The following is an 18472-nucleotide window of genomic DNA, read 5'->3' as shown; positions in this document are numbered from 1 at the left end:
TCTATTACGCGATAAAGCCTTTCCTTCTCTCAAATGAAATTATCGTGAACGGGGGAATGGCCGTATCTAGGTATTAAGAAATCAAAGTAAAAGTATTGACTTAGTAAAAACACAGCCGAGTTCCCCTGAATACTGTATACCGTACAGAGTAGGGACCAGGGGGTTAGGCTGCAGCGGCCCCCCAGGTTATCCACACAGTACTTGTATTCTCAGCCCTGTAGGAGGATTCCAAGTAGTTCGTATCTGCGGCATACGGAGAAGGGCTTCACGTGTCCGCCTCTCGATATCGCGCGTCTTGTCCTCAGCCCGCTTCTTCGGCACCGGTGTGGGAGTACAGATACGATGTGCGGGATCTGGGAAATGTTGCAGCTGGTCTCGGCGTGCCGCATACGATACGTGGGAGATTGACGCTGTGTCCCTAGGGGACCGGGGTTTGCTGTGCTGCTAGTGCGTATAGGAGCAATTCGTACGCGAAGGTTGATGCTTCGAATGTCGCGGTGGTTCAAGGGTATTAGTGGAGTTTCGTTAGGGAGTTGGATCCGAATTCTTGTAGGGCGATGGGGAGTCCTGAGTGGAATTGAGCGGTTTGGTGGGGATGGTTGGTTGCTTGTTCAGATGAATGCTACGAGGATGGAGAAGCAGGATGAGAACGGGGGGGAGGGGTGTCGTTTCTGGAATGGGATCACTGATGGTTTACATTAGTAGGAAATTTCTCTTTCACCCTCATCCACAGCGACGACCGCTTAACATTTATGTCACCACTACTCCAGAAACCAAACACGCAAATCAAAACAAATTACTCATATTATAATCTCAAATTAATATAGCACGCACACAGTGACTCACCCACCCATTATATAAAGAAATCTCCCAGAAACAAAACCTCTCAAGTCCCCGAGGGCCCAGCATGCCCCTCCCCCTCCCCCACAGCCGGCACCACCCTCTGCACCTCCTCGGCCCCAATCCTCGTCCCCGGAAACTCCTTCCGATCCGCCTGCCTCCTCAAAACCATGCCCTCAATCTCGCTCGACTCATCGATCAAGCGATAAGAATACGAGAGCGGATTCCGCTGTCCGATCCGATGAACGCGCGCATATCCCTGTAACTCACGCACGAAATGGTGATCCGGTTCCATCAACACGATATTGGAAGCGCGCGTGAGCTGGAGGCCGACGCCTAGGAGCCGCGTGGTGCCGATTAGGATCTGCACGTCGCGCTTCGAGGCGGTTTTCTCTTTGCCGGTGAAGGCGTTGATGGTTTCGGATTTCTCTTTCAGCGTCATGCGGCCGGTTACGAGACCGACGCGGTCTTTTTTTTCGAGGAAGTAGGCTCTGATGAACTGTTTGGTGTCAGTTGATATGCCTCATCAATGATGGGTTGGGGGGTGAAGACTGCTTACCAATTTCAAGATAAATGCTATTTGAGGGAACTGCGTGATGATGAGGAGTTTTTCTTCTTCCCCGTTGACATCTTTCTTACCCTCAAGGCTGTGGATAAACTCGTATAGCCACAAGGCTTTTGGACTGTGTTCAGCGATGCTTACGAGGTTTCTGAAGTATCCGTTGTCTTTTTCTTTGTTGTCGGATCCCCTCAGGAACAAGGCTTCTTGGTCAGTCAAGGACATCTTGGTATCGGGGCCTGAAGTAGCGACGTTCAAGAGGAAGGGAAAGGTTGCTAAGAGACTCGATCTCCATGACTTTGCACATAGTGTGTTGAATGCTAGTTGTGTAGGTCGAGTATTAGAGCGCCTTGCGTCGGGCTCATTGTCGAACTTCTCCTGCAGCTTGGCGAGCAGCTCATCCTTCTCAGCTTGATAGCTGGCCTCAAAAGCTTCGATCTCCTGGGGAGTGAACAGTGGGTTCTTTTGCTTGACTCTTATGTCTTGATGGATATGCGGCTTGAGTTTGATGAGTGGATGACCGAACCACTTCGTATTTTGATCTCTTCTCAGCACAAATGTTCGCAAGAAAGGCTTGAATTCTTCCAGGACTCTGTCGATCCCGTCGTTGCTTATTTTTTTGAGATCTTTCTGGTTGTTGAAGTCCAGGCTAATCTGGTTAAGTCTTGCCCATGAAAACTGAGGGTAATTGGAATGTTTCGCCCCATGGCTCTGCGTGTGCCTCTCGATCGCCCAGAGCACACCCTCTAAGCCTCTAGGAGATTGTGAAATCGGTGTTCCAGAGTATCCCCAAACAAAAGGACTGTTGGCCGGTGGAAGATCAAGAAGAATCTTGTTCCGAGCGGTGTTCCGGGTAAGATCTTCATGGCATTCATCAATCATGGCGATTCCGAACACAAGGTTAACTCTTTTGCCTTTCTTCCAGTTGCCAGCTCCATCAGCTTTGACCATGCCATCATACTGAAAGTTCTTGACCCAAGTTGGGAAGTTCTCTTTGGTAGTCAGTACCAACCACCCGTCTTGGTAAGGCTTCGCGGTGTCATCTCCTTGACCACCTCTGCCCTTGAACCTATCTGCCGTGGGTCTGGTCCGCGATCTCCCACTATCGCTTTTACTGAGCAAGTCCTCAGAAGAGGTGTTGTTGTCAAATGCCCCTTTATGGTCAACAATGATGTTCAACGCAAGCTCCGCCACACCGGTATCGACATGTGTCTTCCATTGCTCCCACCACGAGCGTACGAGCGCGCTAGGGACACAAGCGAGGCGCAGACCAGACTTAGGCCGTAGTCGCGACGTCAAACTCGAACGACTACATGGGCAAGTGATCCAGCCAGCTTTTGATCCTGAAGGACAAGGGGCTGCGCTTTTTTCATCTTCTGGAAGATGCTGCCCGTTCTTTAGCTGTCTTGATTTCTGGACCTGCTGCCATAGACATGATAGCTGTCTCTCGACAACCATGTAGGCGATAAAAGAGAGAGTCTTTCCGAGTCCCATGTCATCGGTCACGAAACCACCCCCGACCTGTCTAGACGTAATCATTTGCCAGCTGGGAACAAGTTAGCGAGTGCTTCAGCAGAGGCCAACAAAGTCAAATCAAGAGTCTAAAGGCATGCATATGACGTTCACTGAATAGAGGAAAGTGAGATGACTACATACTAAATCCCAAACGCTTGATATTGGTAAATCCGAGTCTTCAAGCCGGCAATAGTAACAAGCTCCTCAATTCCCGTCCTTTTCGGATCAATGCCAAACAGCTCACAACACTCATGCCAGCGAAACAGGTTGTCTTCTGGATGTTCTGGGTCTTGAAGCTGAGCTAGCTCTGGCAGACTAAGCAATCCTTGAAGCCTTTCGAATTGTCAGCTTTGACTCTAAGAATACTTTAAAGATGGAAGAATAATTGATGGTGGCTTGCACTAGTAGTTGCATTCGCAGCTTTCGAGGGATTCAGAAAATCAACGGGATAGACTTACTTCGTGATCGCTCTGTCTTCTTGGGAGACATCGTCGTCTGCCTCTTCGACTTCAGCTTCATCCTCATCATCATCCTTCTCAATAGCAGCAATCACACTGATACTATCATCTTCCACCTCTTTCTCTCCACCTTTCTTGAAGACAATCCTCTCCTCCTCTTCCCAAAGAGACTTCAACCGCTCACGTCTCTCCGCCGGCGTTTCTCGCCCTGTTACCCTTTTCCTAATCTTACCTCCGACCACAATCAGAGTATCACTGAGCCTGGATCTCGGGCGGTCTTCGCCAGACTTTTTGTTCACAGGGCTTTGAGGGGAGCGCGGTGAAGTAGGCACAGATAGAGCTGTGCTCTGCGAGCTCAGGGGTCGTCGTTGATTTGGATCTGGATCGGTCGCAAAATGTGTGCCAAATGAGCCGAGTTGCAGAGGCGAAAGACTTAGCTGGTTGTCAGAAAGGTGGTCTTCCAGGTCTAGTCCAAGACCTTTCGGACTACCGGACTCTGCTTCGACAGCCGCCGAATCGAACTCTGCCTTCTCGATGGCTTGGAGACGCATTCTCTCCGCCTTTTCAGTCTCGGCTTTGAACGTGAATGGCAATATCTCATCTTCATCACGCTTGTGGAAGAGATGATTGATAGCAACCTCAAAGGAGACTTGGTCATAGACCGGTCTCTGGTCCAAGCCATCCCTAGTAACATACTCAAAGGTGCCATACTCCATATTCAGAGGTCGTCCGGTTATGATTTCATTGATTTTCTCTTGCATGACGCTTTTAAAAAGCCCAAAACTATAGCTAGTCGCAACATTGGCCGCGTATTCTTTGCCGGGAACCAGAAATCTCGCAAAGGCAATCTCATACGGCAACGGGGCGATGCCTGATCCTTGGAAAACTCCAATGCCAACTGTCATTTTGCCAAGCTCTGTATACCTGACATTATTCTCGAAAACTTCAATTTCGTGGCTCCGGTAATATTTATCTTTCTCTTTCTGTTTCTGTTCTTCCTTCTTTTTGGAGGAGGAGCCAAGCTCCCTAAACCTTTTCAACATCTTGTTGACCAAGAGGAATTTGACTGTAAAGAATATTATTCTTATCGCAATATCTTCTATTAACCTTGTGAATCTGTAAAAGCGTGAGTTTCAGCGATGAGAAAACTGCAAAATTATGTCTGTAAAGTTTCTAGAGAAAATACTATGTCCAAGAAGATGGGGCGGCTTTGTACTCAATTTTCAAAGCCTTTAACACTCAATAGAAATGCATTTATCTTTGAAATGCAGCTGCGTTCGGAAGTGCTCTCGTATAACAAAGAACGGTTAAACGCAACGCATTTTGTACATATCAAAGACTGCAAGGTACGCGGAAAAATGCATTTGGACAACAAAGAAAAACATCACAGGAGCGCAGCAAGTGGAACTCGACGGATGTGAAAGAAAGGAAGGTTGTGGTGTGCAATAAAGGCATCACTTGGAACCAGTTGGAAGGTCGATTTGAGGGCTATCATGTGACCGGTGTTAACAAATATGAAAAAGAAAAGACATATGAATGTGATACGAAGTAGCAGTTTTAGAAGTCTCTTGAAAAGAATGGAAAGGCACTGGCAGAAATAGAGGTTGATCAATAAGTCGTGAAGAGAAAGTAGAAAAGAGTGATGTCTAGCGCGGGCATTCAAGCACGTCCCTGGCAAGGAGAGGCAGAAACTCCTTAGCCTAATATTCTCCGATGAGAATACGTATGGCAACGAGAATGTTTAGCGCTTGCTTATCATGCGCATGGACAAGTAAAAATTATCGTGAAAATAGGTATTGGTCGATGCTCTGACTGGCCCTCCTACTCCTACCACGCAACGCCACACGACGCAAGCTCGGGCAGCGATGCCAAGGCGATTTATCTGTCCATAGGGCAAACCCGCAAGTGACAATGGCTTCAATCAATTCGACTTCTCCTAATCCATGATTACTGAAATGAAGCGGTTGTTTAGTTGCTCTGTGTCCGAGTTCCTTGCATGAAAAATGACGTCCCAGCTTCTTTCCGATCCATTCTCCTTCAATTGCAAACCTCTCCATTACCGAACGCGTAAATGAACCGACGAGACTCGACATCGCGATCATGAATGAAGGGCTTGTCAAGCAGGATTTTGAAGTTGTGAACAGCATGGGCCACGAGAAAGCATCCATGTCGACTTCAATACCTGTCCACGCTCCTCGGCATTCTCATCCTACCAGCCCTCAAAGCGAAATCTCTCCATAGACTCCCGGCCGTCTCTTGGTCGTTGGTTCCGGGATAGCCCTCGCGGCCAAAATCCATAACCGCCACGAAAATCTACTGCTGATATCTTTCGATAACCCCGCGAGATGGAACAACAATGAGCAATATGCCTCCTCCAAGCTGCTGTTCCATTACCTCATTATCAAGTTCGCAGCGTATGTTGACCCCCAAAAAGTTATTATCAACCTCGTCAAACCCAAAGCTTTGCAAAGCTCGGCTCTACCGCGAGATGTGACGAGATCCTGTTTGCAAAGACAGCTGTTTTGGTCGGTCGTGACCAGTTGTAATAATGATAATCCTGTTCAAGACGACGTCATTCAGGCGCTTGGATGATACTTCTTCAGTTTTATGTAATTCTGTTGTATGTAGTTCTGGCCCATCAAGATGTCGACTAATCTTGAGCTTTCTTTCGTGATATTTGAGCCCTATATGTCGATTTCAGAACTGCGTAATGTCTGCAGTAAGTTTTCAGTTGCGTTTTTAAAAGCATCCTTTCCACCTTTATCATGCAGAACGTCAATCCACAGATACCGCTTCAATCTATCTCTGACGACTTCCCATTTTGTCAGAGCAAGAATCCCAAGGGTCTTCTTTAATTCAGCCCCAATCCAAGAATTTTGTTTGGATGCGCCGCCAGGCATCCACGCAACGAACAAGAGCCACAACTTGAGCTCTGCCGTAGCATCATCCCCAAGGCCTTGTAGCCCAGATACACACCCCCTCAGCCGCGCAGACAAATTGTCAAATCTCATTCCGAGCCCCTGCATCTGCAAGAAGATATTTGTCGCAAAAGCCAGCATGCCAACAAGCACCACTTCATCCAACGAACCAGCGCTCACATCGAGAAGCAGCAGCCGGTACTGAACCGAGACCAGGATCTCCTGGAAAAGAACACAGTCTATCTTTTGCCCAGTCTGAAACGCTAGGTTCGCGGACCTGGTGAACTCTCGCAGATCAGCCCAGATGTGTAGGAGATTGCTATCCAATGCCGCCATGTGCGGGGGGAGAGTCTTGCGAGAGGTGTTCTTCGCAATGTACGGCTCCCAGCAAATGCCATCGGAGAAGAACAGTGGCTTGCGATTTGTAAAAATCGCCATTGCAAGATCGGCTCTGAGGAGGGAGACTCTGGTTAGTAAATGAGGTGAAGTGCACGCAAGTGCAACGAGCGAACACGTACCTGCACATCTTAAGCTGGATCTGAGTGTTCCCCCCAAACGCCCTGACGCCCCCCCGCATCTCGACCATCTTATGCAAGCCCCTCACATGCTTCCTCGCAGACTTGTAATCGCCCACAAAGGCATTCATCATAATCAAGCTCACCACAACAACAATAGTAGCGTCCGAAGTAGCCAGCTCGGCATCAAGGGTCAAGCGTTCCCGTAACCCTACCAGCGTCTGATGCGCATGTTGTATTTGAATTGGCGAGACTCCCGAGCCGTTCAGCCAGTCAAAATATGTCTGGGTTGTCCATAGCAGGGAGTGACAGTATAAGGGATCGAGAGCGAGGTATTGGATCCATACCGAGTGCTGGAGGTCAAATGACAGACACAGCTCAATGGGGTACATTTGCTGCAAGAGGACCGTGAAAACTACCAGCCAAAATATTAGCATAGGAATCCCATATTCGATACTTGCAATATGTGAAGTCAGAATTTACATTTATAGACAAGATCCAAAGCATAAGGGGGCATATCACATGCAAGCTGAGTCAGCGGCATACCAGAGCCTATATGCACAGGGAGAGGAAAATAAAGATCGGAAAGGGCAACAGATGTCTGGCTACTCTCTTCATTTATCCATGACTTCAATTTGGATGCATCGGCGGGTGGTTTGCGTCGGTTTTTGTCGCGCATGACATGGCTTCTGATGAGCTGCCGAGCCTTTGCATCAGGCTTGTCTATGGAGCTGTTGACGATAAATGCTAGGTTGTGCCGCTCTGTATATGGATTAACCAATGCTTGCTATGGCATGTCTGTATATCTGTAGGACTTACTTGGCCTAGGTGAGATGGCGGTGACCATATTTGTGGTTATTTGATGTAGAAATAAGGTGTTCTGGAAGTCTATTTTGATCCCGGTCCGGCCCGAGTGAAATCCGGCGGACTCGTATCTTGCCTTGCTCCTCAACCCCTATCAATATTTTAAATGAATACGGCCAAAAACATATTTAAATTATATTACATCTAAATGTTTTACTAATGTAAGGAGCGATTGCGGCTTCGTGACTCTAAAACATACGCACTTGATTATTCTCCTTGCCAAGGCTCCTTAGTCAGGATGACCATCTTGCATCGTATATCGTATCCTTTGTTGCGGATCAATTATCACGTCAGACGAATGTTGCTGCTTTTGTGGGAGGATGTGGGACTCTATGCAGCTGTTATAGTAACTTTGAGCATCGTGTCCTTTGTTGTCATGAACAGCAACGCTGAGCTGTATCATTCAAGGACAATACACGCTCTAATATGGCACCAAACCTTGCGAAATCGCAGACTGAGCTAATCGGTGATATGATCTCCAGCGACCTATCATTTACTAATCCCGAAATAGCTGAAGCTGCTGGCTGTAAGAGGCAACGGATTGGGGACCCCTGTCGCCTTGATTCAAACATATACGTGATCGCTATCGCCGTAACACACACCTCTGTCTCCGCAACCTGCAAATATCCAGGTAGTGAAATTCATCTAGCGTGATTTGTAGGGTAACTTCACTAGGAAAGGAGCCGTTGCTCCAGCTTCGCCCACCAATCCTGCCAATCAACAATTTTCCTCTCAAGTCGAGCTTCTTCAGCAGCAAAGACCATAGCATGGCTCATAAATGCCTCCTTTAAAGTGCAGCCAACATATTTTGCTTGCGCCTCCTCTACGCTGAGTTCACCGTTGATGGAAGCCTCCACGGCCTTTGAGAAACCGTTCATCAGACCACCATCACCACCGCCATGACCGCCCGCAGCCTTTGGAGGTGTGAAAATCTTCACCTCTTCTGGTTTTAGGAATTTGTCGAATTTGTAGACTCGAATCTCCTTGCTATTGTACTGTATTTCTCCATGGGTTCCCGAGATCTTACCTCGCCGCTCACACTGTGCTTCTGTAAAAGCGACCATGTGGAAGACTGCGGTCTTGGGACCGCGGTCGGGAAATTCCTTACCACTGACAGAGCGAGAGTCATCATCCCAGGTCAGGGTAACAATCTGATCATCAAGTACATCGTTGTCGGACTCCCACACGCAACGACCATACCATTGCTTGGACTCGATCGTGGCTGTTGGTGTAGAGGCGTTGTAGTCTGAAGAAAGAGCTTGAGTCAGTACCGCACGCCCATGCTCCGTCCCATCTTTGGCAATGATTTCCTCAATATCCGGGACGACGACAACGACCGGGAAATCTCTGTCTCCTTTGTCATAGAGCTTCTCGACATACATCTTTTTGGCACTCCAGTCGCAGTTCTGTTCGTGAGAGCATGAGAAGCAATTAGTAGCATTTCCAGCTGCCTTCGGTTTTCTACGCTTGGTGAAAAGTGATAGGTTGCCCATTGATGATACCAGGCTAGGCATATGCACCGGCTCGCCGAAATCCGTCTTGTAGCATAGTAGCCACAATATGAAATCGATATCATGACAAGACTTGCAAAGAAGTGATGGGGCGGAAGTGGACTCCTTGCGCCAATTTCCTCGTACATAAGAGTGTGAGAAATGGAACCAACCGACCGGCTCTGTATGCTCGACCGAAACGAGCTCCCCAATCGCCCTATCTTCCAGCAGGAGCTTCCTCAAAAGCATATTATGCGGGCTGTATCGTAGGACATGACCGGTCGAGAAGATCTTCTCTGGACTCTTAGCCCCGCCGAGGCTGATATATATATCCTCGCAGTCCCGAAGAGTGGTTGCAATCGGCTTCTCACATAGTACGTGCAATCTCAAGGGACCAAACGCCTGCAGGATCTCCTTGTGTGTCTGGTCCTGGGTGCAAAGGATGATCCCGTCAACCCCAGCATATACCTTCTCACCGGTAGCTTCAGCTTCTCGTCGGCTCCTCTCGTATTTGAGAAACTGCTGCCACGAATCGAAATCTTGGTCCTCCCGTGGTGCCTCGTCCTTCCAAATATATTTCTTCCCAAACGAAGTCCGTTTTGACCGGATAGGATCAGCAACTGCAGCGATGATAGCTGGTAGTTTCTCTCGTCCCACAGCAGACGCATAGGCGGTTCCACGCCGGCCTGCACCAATAATGAGGAATCGGGGTTTGCGGTGGACAGCAGAGGCAAGGCGTGTTCGCTCCGACGCTGTCAATTTCTCTGCATCGATGTGTCTTACCTCGGCCATGTCGAGATAGTCAATAGATTGAAACACTGACTTTAAAGGCGGGTGGTGCTATTTGTTGTGATTGTTCGAGGTATAAACAGAAGTTGGTTCTCCCACCACGTACGAAACTGCAGCCCACTGCACTAGGAAGGCTGACGAGGCTGAGTGGCTGACTAAGTTAGTTCACCTGTGACCGGGCCGGGCCGGGCTGTACTGTACACCCATACAGTACAGTACAAGTATCGTCGATAACGTGCTTTTAAAAACGGATTTTCCCCTCCCAAAGATCTTCAACCGCACATTACCCATATATGCCCCAGCGCGAATAACTTTCAGAAATAGATATTGCTGTTAAGTTACTAAGGTACTTGATGAAAAGCCTTGGTACTACCAGGACGATCTCGATTTCCAGCTATATATAAGTCTAGGGTAGTAGTGCTCCCGTTCCCGCCTTGGCGACCGGTATATTCTGCTTGTATATAATTCGCTGGGGGGTATGCCTTTGTTCAACAAATTCCCTGAAACCTATACAAGCTAATCACCCTTGGCCTCCAAAAACAAATCTGAGTTTCTGTATGTATACTTACTTTGCTCTGAAAGATCTGAGTTTTGTGACGCGCTGCTCACATCACAGCCGTAGCCAGTGATATACCTCGAGAAGGGCGTTGCACGAACGTTTACACCAGCGACTAAAATGTCCGCCGGGAATTCTGTCCTAGCTCACACTAGCATGAATAAACTAATCCGTCGCCTCGAAAAGGGTACTGGCGTTGAATTGATGATGATCAAGTAGTGTATATTAATTACAGGATATGTACTTGTTCAAACTTCACAAGCTACAGATGCTAGGTATCTTCTTTGCTCTCTGACCTACAAGCCCGTCAAAATAGGCAAGGAGTATCTCTACCTGAAGCATGTCCAAGACACCAAGTGTCGGGTTGCTACTTCTCAGCACTTGTCCACCCCACAACACTCTGATGTAGTATCGCTGGTCCACTTTCTTCTTATACAGCTCGAATATCAGCTCACTTCCCATGCCTGGCCACACCATCTGTTCGATCTGCAAGATGCTCAATATATAACTAACACTTCCGTCGTGGGCGATGTTGTGTCGATATCTAATACCACTGCTCGTCCTCTTACCGGTACTCGCCGAGTCAGTTGCATGCATCGCGTGTCGTAAATTTTGGGCCAGCTCCGCGACCCAGATGCCATACTTGCCAGTACTATACTCAAGTGTGCGAGCCCCGGCGTCGCGGTAAAGGTAGCTGTACTCGTACTGGCCTAAACGAAACACCTCGTTAGCCATCGCCTGCGTAACGCAGAGAGACGGGTTGCTGATATTGCAGGGCAGCGGCTTTGCGTGGCAGAGCCGCGCAGAGAGGTTGTCGAAGTAATGGTCAAAGGACGTGTGAAAGCCTGAATCCGTAGGCGAAATTCCACTAATGGTATCAAGATTTGCGAATAAGTCAGAGGCAGCATTCAGATGCGAAGTCCAGCCTGATTCATTACTACCGACGCCATACGCTGAGAAATTGTTATTCGCCGTGGAGCAAGTGTATGCGGGCTCGAGACTGTCGATGCTGGCAGGCTGAACAAGCAAGGCTAAGTTCTGATGCGCTTCACCGCCAAACATACCCGACGTAACCATGCTGGCGACTTGCGAAGTGATAACATTGTTCGTGACTCGGAAACTGACAGTACTTGGATCGTATTTCTCGGGCAGGAACCCAAGCAGGTCGTGATAGACGCCGTACAGATCAATGCCATGCTGCCAGCTGTCGTCAAGCCCTCCACGGGTGATTTGTGGAAATTGACAAGTTCCGTTAAATCCCCGCGGTGCTAGAGGATTAGATGAGGAGGTGTATACGCTCCAGTAGGTGCGGGCAGAATGATTGGCACTGTGGGTCGGTAAGGGTGCACCGTAGTAGAAGAGAGCTTCATCGTCGCAGTACCATGCGTAACCCTCGACTGGAAAGGTATTGGCAGCATAGGGGGTGCGCTTATGGTGTCGGTGAAGTACCTCGACGTATTCAAGATCATACGAAGAATTCACCTTTGGATATTCGGTGCGCCGTGCATGCGGCATATTGCACCAGTTGTACGTTCCTAAGTAAGTGTGAGATACCAAAATTTGAAAAGAAAGGAAAATCACGATACCATATGAGCTTCCCTCTGGTAGTGTAGAAGAATTGAAAACAAAGCCATAAGTTCCTGTGCCATTTATCGCTGAATTGAGGCTGTTGATTGTCGAGGAAATGGGTGCATGCCAGCTTAGATCCACCAATATATCCATATTTGCAGCATGAATAACAGATAGGTTAGAGACGAAGCTGGTTGCTAATTCGAAGCATCGTATGAGTCTGTGGCAGCCTGCCAGTATCACGGCAAGCAGCCAGGCAATTCCATTCATGAAGATATGTTAGCAGGTGTACCTGAAAGTGTGATTGTTGGGCAGGTTAATTCTTTTGGAGTGCTACAGTGAGGTGTTATAAGGGTTTTGCTAAGTCGACTTACGCTAGCCACTTCAGGGAAGCATTAAGCACGGACAGGCCCACTCGCCGAGTACTTCCACCACCACCGAAATATAGAGGCACCCGAGGTACCTAGCGAGACAGCCTGTGACTATATAGGCATTAGCATGCTTATAGATTTATAAAAGGTTACTATAATAAGGAGATATAATATAAGTTAAGGATATAATAGTAAGTGTTACAATAATTAGGATTTAGGGACCCAGCTAAAAGCTTTTATAGTTATATGACTAAGCATATACCTTCAGTTATAATAGTTGCGCAACGCGTTCTCTACAAGTGACTTCATTTTACTAACAATTTAGGTAGGGCCGCAAGTTACTTTTCGCGTTTATTTATGCATTCTATACATTATAATTTTATAATTTAATTTACCCGATTCATATATATAAGTTGTGTTACTAGGTATCTCAGATGCCTCTATATTTCGGCTGTGGTAGAAGTACTCGGCGAGTAGGCTTGTATATATATATATGCTATATAATATGTTCCTAAACTAGTATAATATAAGTCGACTTAGCTAGATTTCAAGTCGACTTGGCAAAACTCTATTATAAGTTTATCCTTTTCCTTTCCCTTTTACTAGTATAGTATGAAGCCTAAGGGACTCACGTCTACTGTGCTGCCCAGGCGAGCTACATACACCTCTGTTTTGTACGAAGGAGATTAACGATCGTATAGGAGAATCAGCTCTTTTGCACACATTGTAAAACCATACAAGCAAGACACAGATCCTCTGGAAGTGCAACCAATGTCGTCATATCAGCTCTAAAGTCTCCAGCACGGTGCCTCGTTGCTTGATAGCTTCTGCTGACATCCTCGGATCGTTCATGCTTATGTGTCCACTCTCCTTATTCTTGAATACGAAAGGCGGCAAAAACGGATCGAGCATTGTCACCTCTTCCACACCAGTAGGTAATAATCCAAGCCTTGGATCACTCTTCAGCAGCTCCCCTGTCTGGGAGTTGAGGAAGTATGATAACGCCCAGCCTCTAGTAACAGGTAGCACATCTTTCCAAGGCGGCTCTAAGGGCGGCTTCAAGGCCTCGCCGAGCATCAAACCATATACGAAGCATGGCCCAACGACCTCGTATTGGTTAGAACCTCTAGGCCGTAGGATCATGGGGAAGTCGCATCCAAGAATTACAGAAACTTCGTCACCTAGTTTAGTAATTAGTATGGTAGTGACTAGTGAGTGACGAGAGATAAGTTGTTAAAATAAGAGTTTACCTTCACGAAGACCTTTTGCGGAAACACCCAGGTACCCCTCTCTGGTAGTGAAGAGGCATTCGTTCATGAAAAAGCAGTCCTTGAATTCACGTGCAACTTCGTCATCGAGTTCAGTGCTGGTTATTGCTTGAGTCAAGAGCTGACTGAGTCGCCCGATTGACGGGCACGGGTTATCGCCCTGGGCTCTGTCGCTAGTCCTGCCACGCACAAGCACTTCAACATATGCATCAATGGAAAGTCCTCCTGAGACGTATATGTTGCTGCGTGGCTCTTTTGGTGCCCACTCAAAGATCTCATCGATGACTTCTGTAAATGTACCAGTCAAATTGCGGCCCACACGACAGATAGTAGAAACACGTCTCCCAACGACTTGCAGATGATAAGCCGGCTTGATGAGCTTTGCAACAGCACTAGAACGTGCGGAAGCATAAAATCTTCGAATGCTCAAATACCCCGTATTTGCACCTTCAACCGGTTGAGACCAGTTTGGCACCCACGATGGGCATCCTTCAAAGCGCGTTAATATGTTACAGTGGTTAAGCATATTCAACTTCTGGTAGACTTCCTTCTCAGCTAGCACAAGCTGCGAGTATACCTTCCAGACCGGAAATGAGTAGTCTACCTCAATCTTGGCAACAATCCTAGGGTCTAGAAGGCCCAAGATTCCGTAAATTCTATCTTTAGGGTCTGAGCATTGCTGATTTCGCGTCCAGAGGAGCAAGTGCTCGGATGAAGCAAGTGGTGGCGCCATCAAGCCCCGTGCATATGGCAAGAGGCGGCCTCTGATTTCAGGTGGCAGTATGCTTGCTTTCTGTCTGAGAACCAGCAATGCCTTGCGCACACTGACCCATGAGATAGTGTCTCGCCCGCATTGGAGCTGCACTCGGTTGCACGAAAGAGCTTCCTGCAAGACCCAGACACGTTCGAACCATGACCGATGGAGCAGCGAATCTATTGATTCCCAGGTCTTCTTTTCGTAAGGCAGAGTATGCCCGTCTCGCCACCAGTCGCGCTCCTGCGCGTTTGGTGCATCGCCCCATCGATGAGAGATAATGTATTCCACCTGTTCACTGAAATACTGTAAGGTTTCTAGCGCAAGCTTGCTGTCTTCGGACTCGGGACCTAGCCAAATTATAACTTTGTCGGAAAGTGGGTAGATCTGGCTCATTCGCTTGACTTCTCGGCCGCGTTCACCATCATCGGTTTGGTTGATAGAGATAGCGTCGACCCAAAGTAGGCGTTGCCGATCAGGATATCTAAGATGTCTTAATGCACTAACTAGATTTGCTCGGATTCGTAGCCAGGATGGCGTTTGAAGGGGGTCGGCTGGGTCAGTAATGTGGATGTATTCTTCGTTATCAGCGGTCCCCCAGCTGTAGGACAGGGCCTCATATGGAGGTACGTGCCACCCGGTATCGTCAGCAGAACGCTTTGGCAAATCATACGCTTTTGGGTCACAATTCGCATCTGGATGCTGCCAAGAATTCGGGATTCCCGAGTTGCGTGGGCTCATGAACAGGTATCGTCCATCCAAAGTTTGATCCACTGTCCAGCCATCTGACAGAGTTTTCTGCAATTCGCTGACAGGTAGCCTTTCATCCTTGACCGCCGCCTCTGGCTCGAGGAGCGGACAATGAATAATGTTGCATTCTAGAATATCGTTGTAACTGCCTGGCTGTAAAGCCACCAGCCGCAAATCGCTTGCTGCGGCTTGGAGATCCGTGTAGATATATGGAGCCATTAATATATCGTGGTTCTGCCAGGTAACAGTAACAGCTCCTGGAAGAATGGAAAAGGTTAGAGAGTCGGCTTTTGTTTTGTATAGGAACAGAAGTGAGGTCGTCTGCTTTGACCGTGTCAATCGTTCAAGTGTATTTTGTATAGGCGTTGTCAGTTTATCACCAGGACATAAACTGTCGGTGTCTTGAAATCAGTCATGGACTGATGCTGATTGATAGACAGATTGTCCCTCATTAACAAGGCTGATATGCTTATGATGCGAGATAAAGAAGGAAAATGACTGTCGAGCGTCAAGTCTGCCTTGGTAGCGCGGGGATGGGATGGATACGGTGAAGTAATGTTAGCGCGGTTGCAGGGATCTGAACTTTTCAACCCTACATCATAAGAACAATAGCCAAAGAAGTTCCAAAAAAGAGAATGATTATATTCGCCTATTTATAGATAGCACTCCTATATTTAAATCATATTTTTCTGATATATTCAGCAAGAGTTATGATATGTTGAAATCAGGTGTTCTAGGGTACTCGTATACCCATGTCGAGACTAACATTACTTCACCGTTATACCTCTATAGGTTAGCTAATCGGCGTCTACATAGAGTGCCGCGGCGGTTTTAAGGATTAATATATTATTATTATTATTAAATCCTCGCATAAATGGCAATCTATAATACGATATACTCTACAACTTATATATTATCATACTTAAAGCATTACTAATAATTACTACTAAATCCTTATTCTTGATATTCACTTTATTCAAGTAGATAAGCTATATTGCTAAGATAGTTCTACCCAATCTAGTATCCATTCTAGCTAGCTAATTTTATCCCTCCCTCTAGATAAGAAGGTCAGCAGGCAGATTAGAATGTGATAATCAGCTAATCTAGTGTAGAGAAGTAATAGAAGTAGGCTATTAAGCAGGCAGTATAAGCTTGAATAATAAACAATTAACGATCCACCTTAGACATCGACTAGCCAGCGTGCAGAATATTGCTTTTCTTCAGATACTATAATCCATTTATAAATTGGCACGCCGAGGACAGATCGGGGGAGACAATCTGACGCGCGTTGCGGGTTGATGACAACTCTCCAATGTCGGATCTTTTTGGCAACGGGAAAACGGGTTTGAAATGGCTGTGACATCGTAGGATTGCACCCGTATCGAAAGTACCTACTAATGAGGGTTATTTCGATGAGTACTCGTTGGCGTTCCCGCGAAGAGGAAAGATGGTTGTGAGGTCCCGTAGCCACATAATGGAACTTGTTAAACACGTATAGGACAATGTTGGCTTCTGCGTTAACCTGGCGGCATATTTGAAGAATTGCCGGAGACCAATTATAGGCAACATATTTGGAGCCTGATAGTCCCGGAGGAACTACGTAACGTGTGCTAGATCTGCAAGCATAAGATTGTACAGCAAGTACTTGTAGATGTCGTTCAGAATCTCGATTGGAAGTTTGTCGAGGAATCGAGAGTTGGTACGGAGTATTGCCAGTTCGAGGTTGGGCTGGGTACTCGGTAAGCTGTGGGTGCGCATCGGCCTTCATAGGCATACAATCTGCTTCCCCATGGCTAATGGCATTCATGCCCAGAGCCCATCTGTCCGGCATCGGTGCACCCAGCAGCTGATACACTGCGTCTTCCTCCATCTCTTGAAGGCTCTGTCTCTCTTCTCTCTGCTCCATTGCCTTCTCGGCCAGCGTATGATCTTTGTATTGATCCATGCTGACTATGCTGTTGGATGTCTCGGGGGATGTAGAGGGTCAAAGATCCAGGTGGAGTGTTTGATACCTTGTTGACTCGGGAATGCGTCGTGTCGGGATGTGGAAAACCGAAGCATTAACTTTCGCGAGAAGTTCCCAAGTAGATATTCACAGAACAGAGGTCCTACCTTCCCCCATGCTATACATTCGTCAGCCTAAATTCACAAGCCATGCCATCTCCCACTGACAATCCAGATATCATAAGCATCACCAGATCTTACATGTACAGCCTTCTCTAATAACACCTTCTCCCTATCAAATAAATCCACCTCCTTTCCCACCGGAGTGGACATTGCATTCTGCAACCACTCAGCATACTCCGGAAACCCCGTAATACTCCCATAAAGTCTTGTCCTCTCTACCCCCCTCACTCCCTCAAACAGCCTCAAAACCTTATAATCTGAGCTCCCATACTGCGCCTGGAAGACCTCAATTGTTAACTCCTCGACCCCAGTAAAGCTCTCCTGCGCCTTTTGGGCAGAGAAATTCGGATCGTTGTCCAAGCGGACGCGGATGTGGAAACGGCGGATTCTGGAGATAAGGATGGGGGAGCTGATGGTGGAGTAGTAGAGACGAAGCCTGGGGAGCGCAGTGAGGAGATTAGGGTGTGCGAGGAAGGTGTTGCTGCCGTAAAGAATCGGATGGGTTTCGGAGTGGATTTTGTGGCATGTGGAGAGGATGGCGGGGTAGATTGGGGGGTCGCCAAGGAGGCGCGGGGTTGAGAGAGAGGGGATGAGGAGGAGTTGGCGGTAAATTTGGTTGCGTATCTCGCCCGGGAGATCGAAGAATGTGAGAGGTGGCATTGTAGATGGGGCCTATGATGTGAAATTGGAAGGTTAATGGGTGAAGAAAAGGATGTAAGATCTGAAGAAGAACAAACGAACGCTGCTGATGTTGTTATCCGACTAAAGGGGAGGGGTAGGGGCAAGAATATGTCTCGTCTCGCTTGATAAGGACCCGTCACCATAAGCTGGCGTAAGGCTAAAGAAAGCTTAGAATCCTCTCTATGCGGCCTGTCTGAAGGTAAGTCGACAAGGATTCTATGATACCTACCTTAGGTACCTACCTTATATACCAAGGTAGACTACCTATAGACCTACCTACCTACCTATCTTACCTTATGCTTCCCGCAGCGAAACAGCTCAAGACACCACACCAAGAGAAGATCTAGTAAAATGCATGGCTAAAATAGGTATAAGGCTAAGCTAATGCAAGTCAGAGGGTGTCTAGAAACTATGAGGCGAAAGAGACCGTCACAAGATGTCACCCACC

At 47.5% G+C, this 18472-nt stretch overlaps 6 protein-coding genes across 6 annotated transcripts; all 6 read right to left on the bottom strand.

Moving 5' to 3' along the window:
• Positions 1-886: 886 nt before the first annotated feature.
• RAD5_0 (DNA repair protein RAD5) lies at positions 887-4415 on the bottom strand (the record flags this gene model as incomplete). The annotated part of the gene is made up of 5 exons (XM_031150751.1): positions 887-1339; positions 1400-2945; positions 3056-3247; positions 3373-3580; positions 3605-4415. The coding sequence occupies 5 exons, from the start codon at positions 4413-4415 to the stop codon at positions 887-889; spliced, it is 3210 nt and encodes a 1069-aa protein (XP_031005070.1).
• A 1641-nt stretch (positions 4416-6056) lies between these two features.
• Positions 6057-7652, bottom strand: LHYA1_G005806 (uncharacterized protein; the record flags this gene model as incomplete). The annotated part of the gene is made up of 4 exons (XM_031150750.1): positions 6057-6741; positions 6809-7220; positions 7289-7567; positions 7625-7652. 4 exons carry the CDS (start codon positions 7650-7652, stop codon positions 6057-6059), a joined length of 1404 nt encoding a protein of 467 aa, XP_031005071.1.
• A 688-nt stretch (positions 7653-8340) lies between these two features.
• On the bottom strand, positions 8341-9951 carry yjhC_0 (putative oxidoreductase; the record flags this gene model as incomplete). Its single annotated transcript, XM_031150749.1, has 1 exon — positions 8341-9951. One exon carries the CDS (start codon positions 9949-9951, stop codon positions 8341-8343), a length of 1611 nt encoding a protein of 536 aa, XP_031005061.1.
• An 808-nt stretch (positions 9952-10759) lies between these two features.
• Positions 10760-12019, bottom strand: LHYA1_G005804 (uncharacterized protein; the record flags this gene model as incomplete). Its single annotated transcript, XM_031150748.1, has 1 exon — positions 10760-12019. The coding sequence occupies one exon, from the start codon at positions 12017-12019 to the stop codon at positions 10760-10762; it is 1260 nt and encodes a 419-aa protein (XP_031005062.1).
• Positions 12020-13221: 1202 nt separating this feature from the next.
• On the bottom strand, positions 13222-15435 carry het-6_9 (Heterokaryon incompatibility protein 6,OR allele; the record flags this gene model as incomplete). The annotated part of the gene is made up of 2 exons (XM_031150747.1): positions 13222-13625; positions 13695-15435. 2 exons carry the CDS (start codon positions 15433-15435, stop codon positions 13222-13224), a joined length of 2145 nt encoding a protein of 714 aa, XP_031005072.1.
• Positions 15436-16396: 961 nt separating this feature from the next.
• On the bottom strand, positions 16397-18003 carry LHYA1_G005802 (uncharacterized protein; the record flags this gene model as incomplete). Its single annotated transcript, XM_031150746.1, has 2 exons — positions 16397-17171; positions 17366-18003. The coding sequence occupies 2 exons, from the start codon at positions 18001-18003 to the stop codon at positions 16397-16399; spliced, it is 1413 nt and encodes a 470-aa protein (XP_031005073.1).
• Between the last annotated feature and the right edge of the window lie 469 nt (positions 18004-18472).

The sequence above is a fragment of the Lachnellula hyalina genome (genome assembly GCF_007821495.1).
Source record: "Lachnellula hyalina strain CBS 185.66 chromosome Unknown contig00073, whole genome shotgun sequence".
Classification (NCBI taxonomy): domain Eukaryota; kingdom Fungi; phylum Ascomycota; class Leotiomycetes; order Helotiales; family Lachnaceae; genus Lachnellula; species Lachnellula hyalina.
This window is presented reverse-complemented; position numbering and strand designations above follow the sequence as displayed.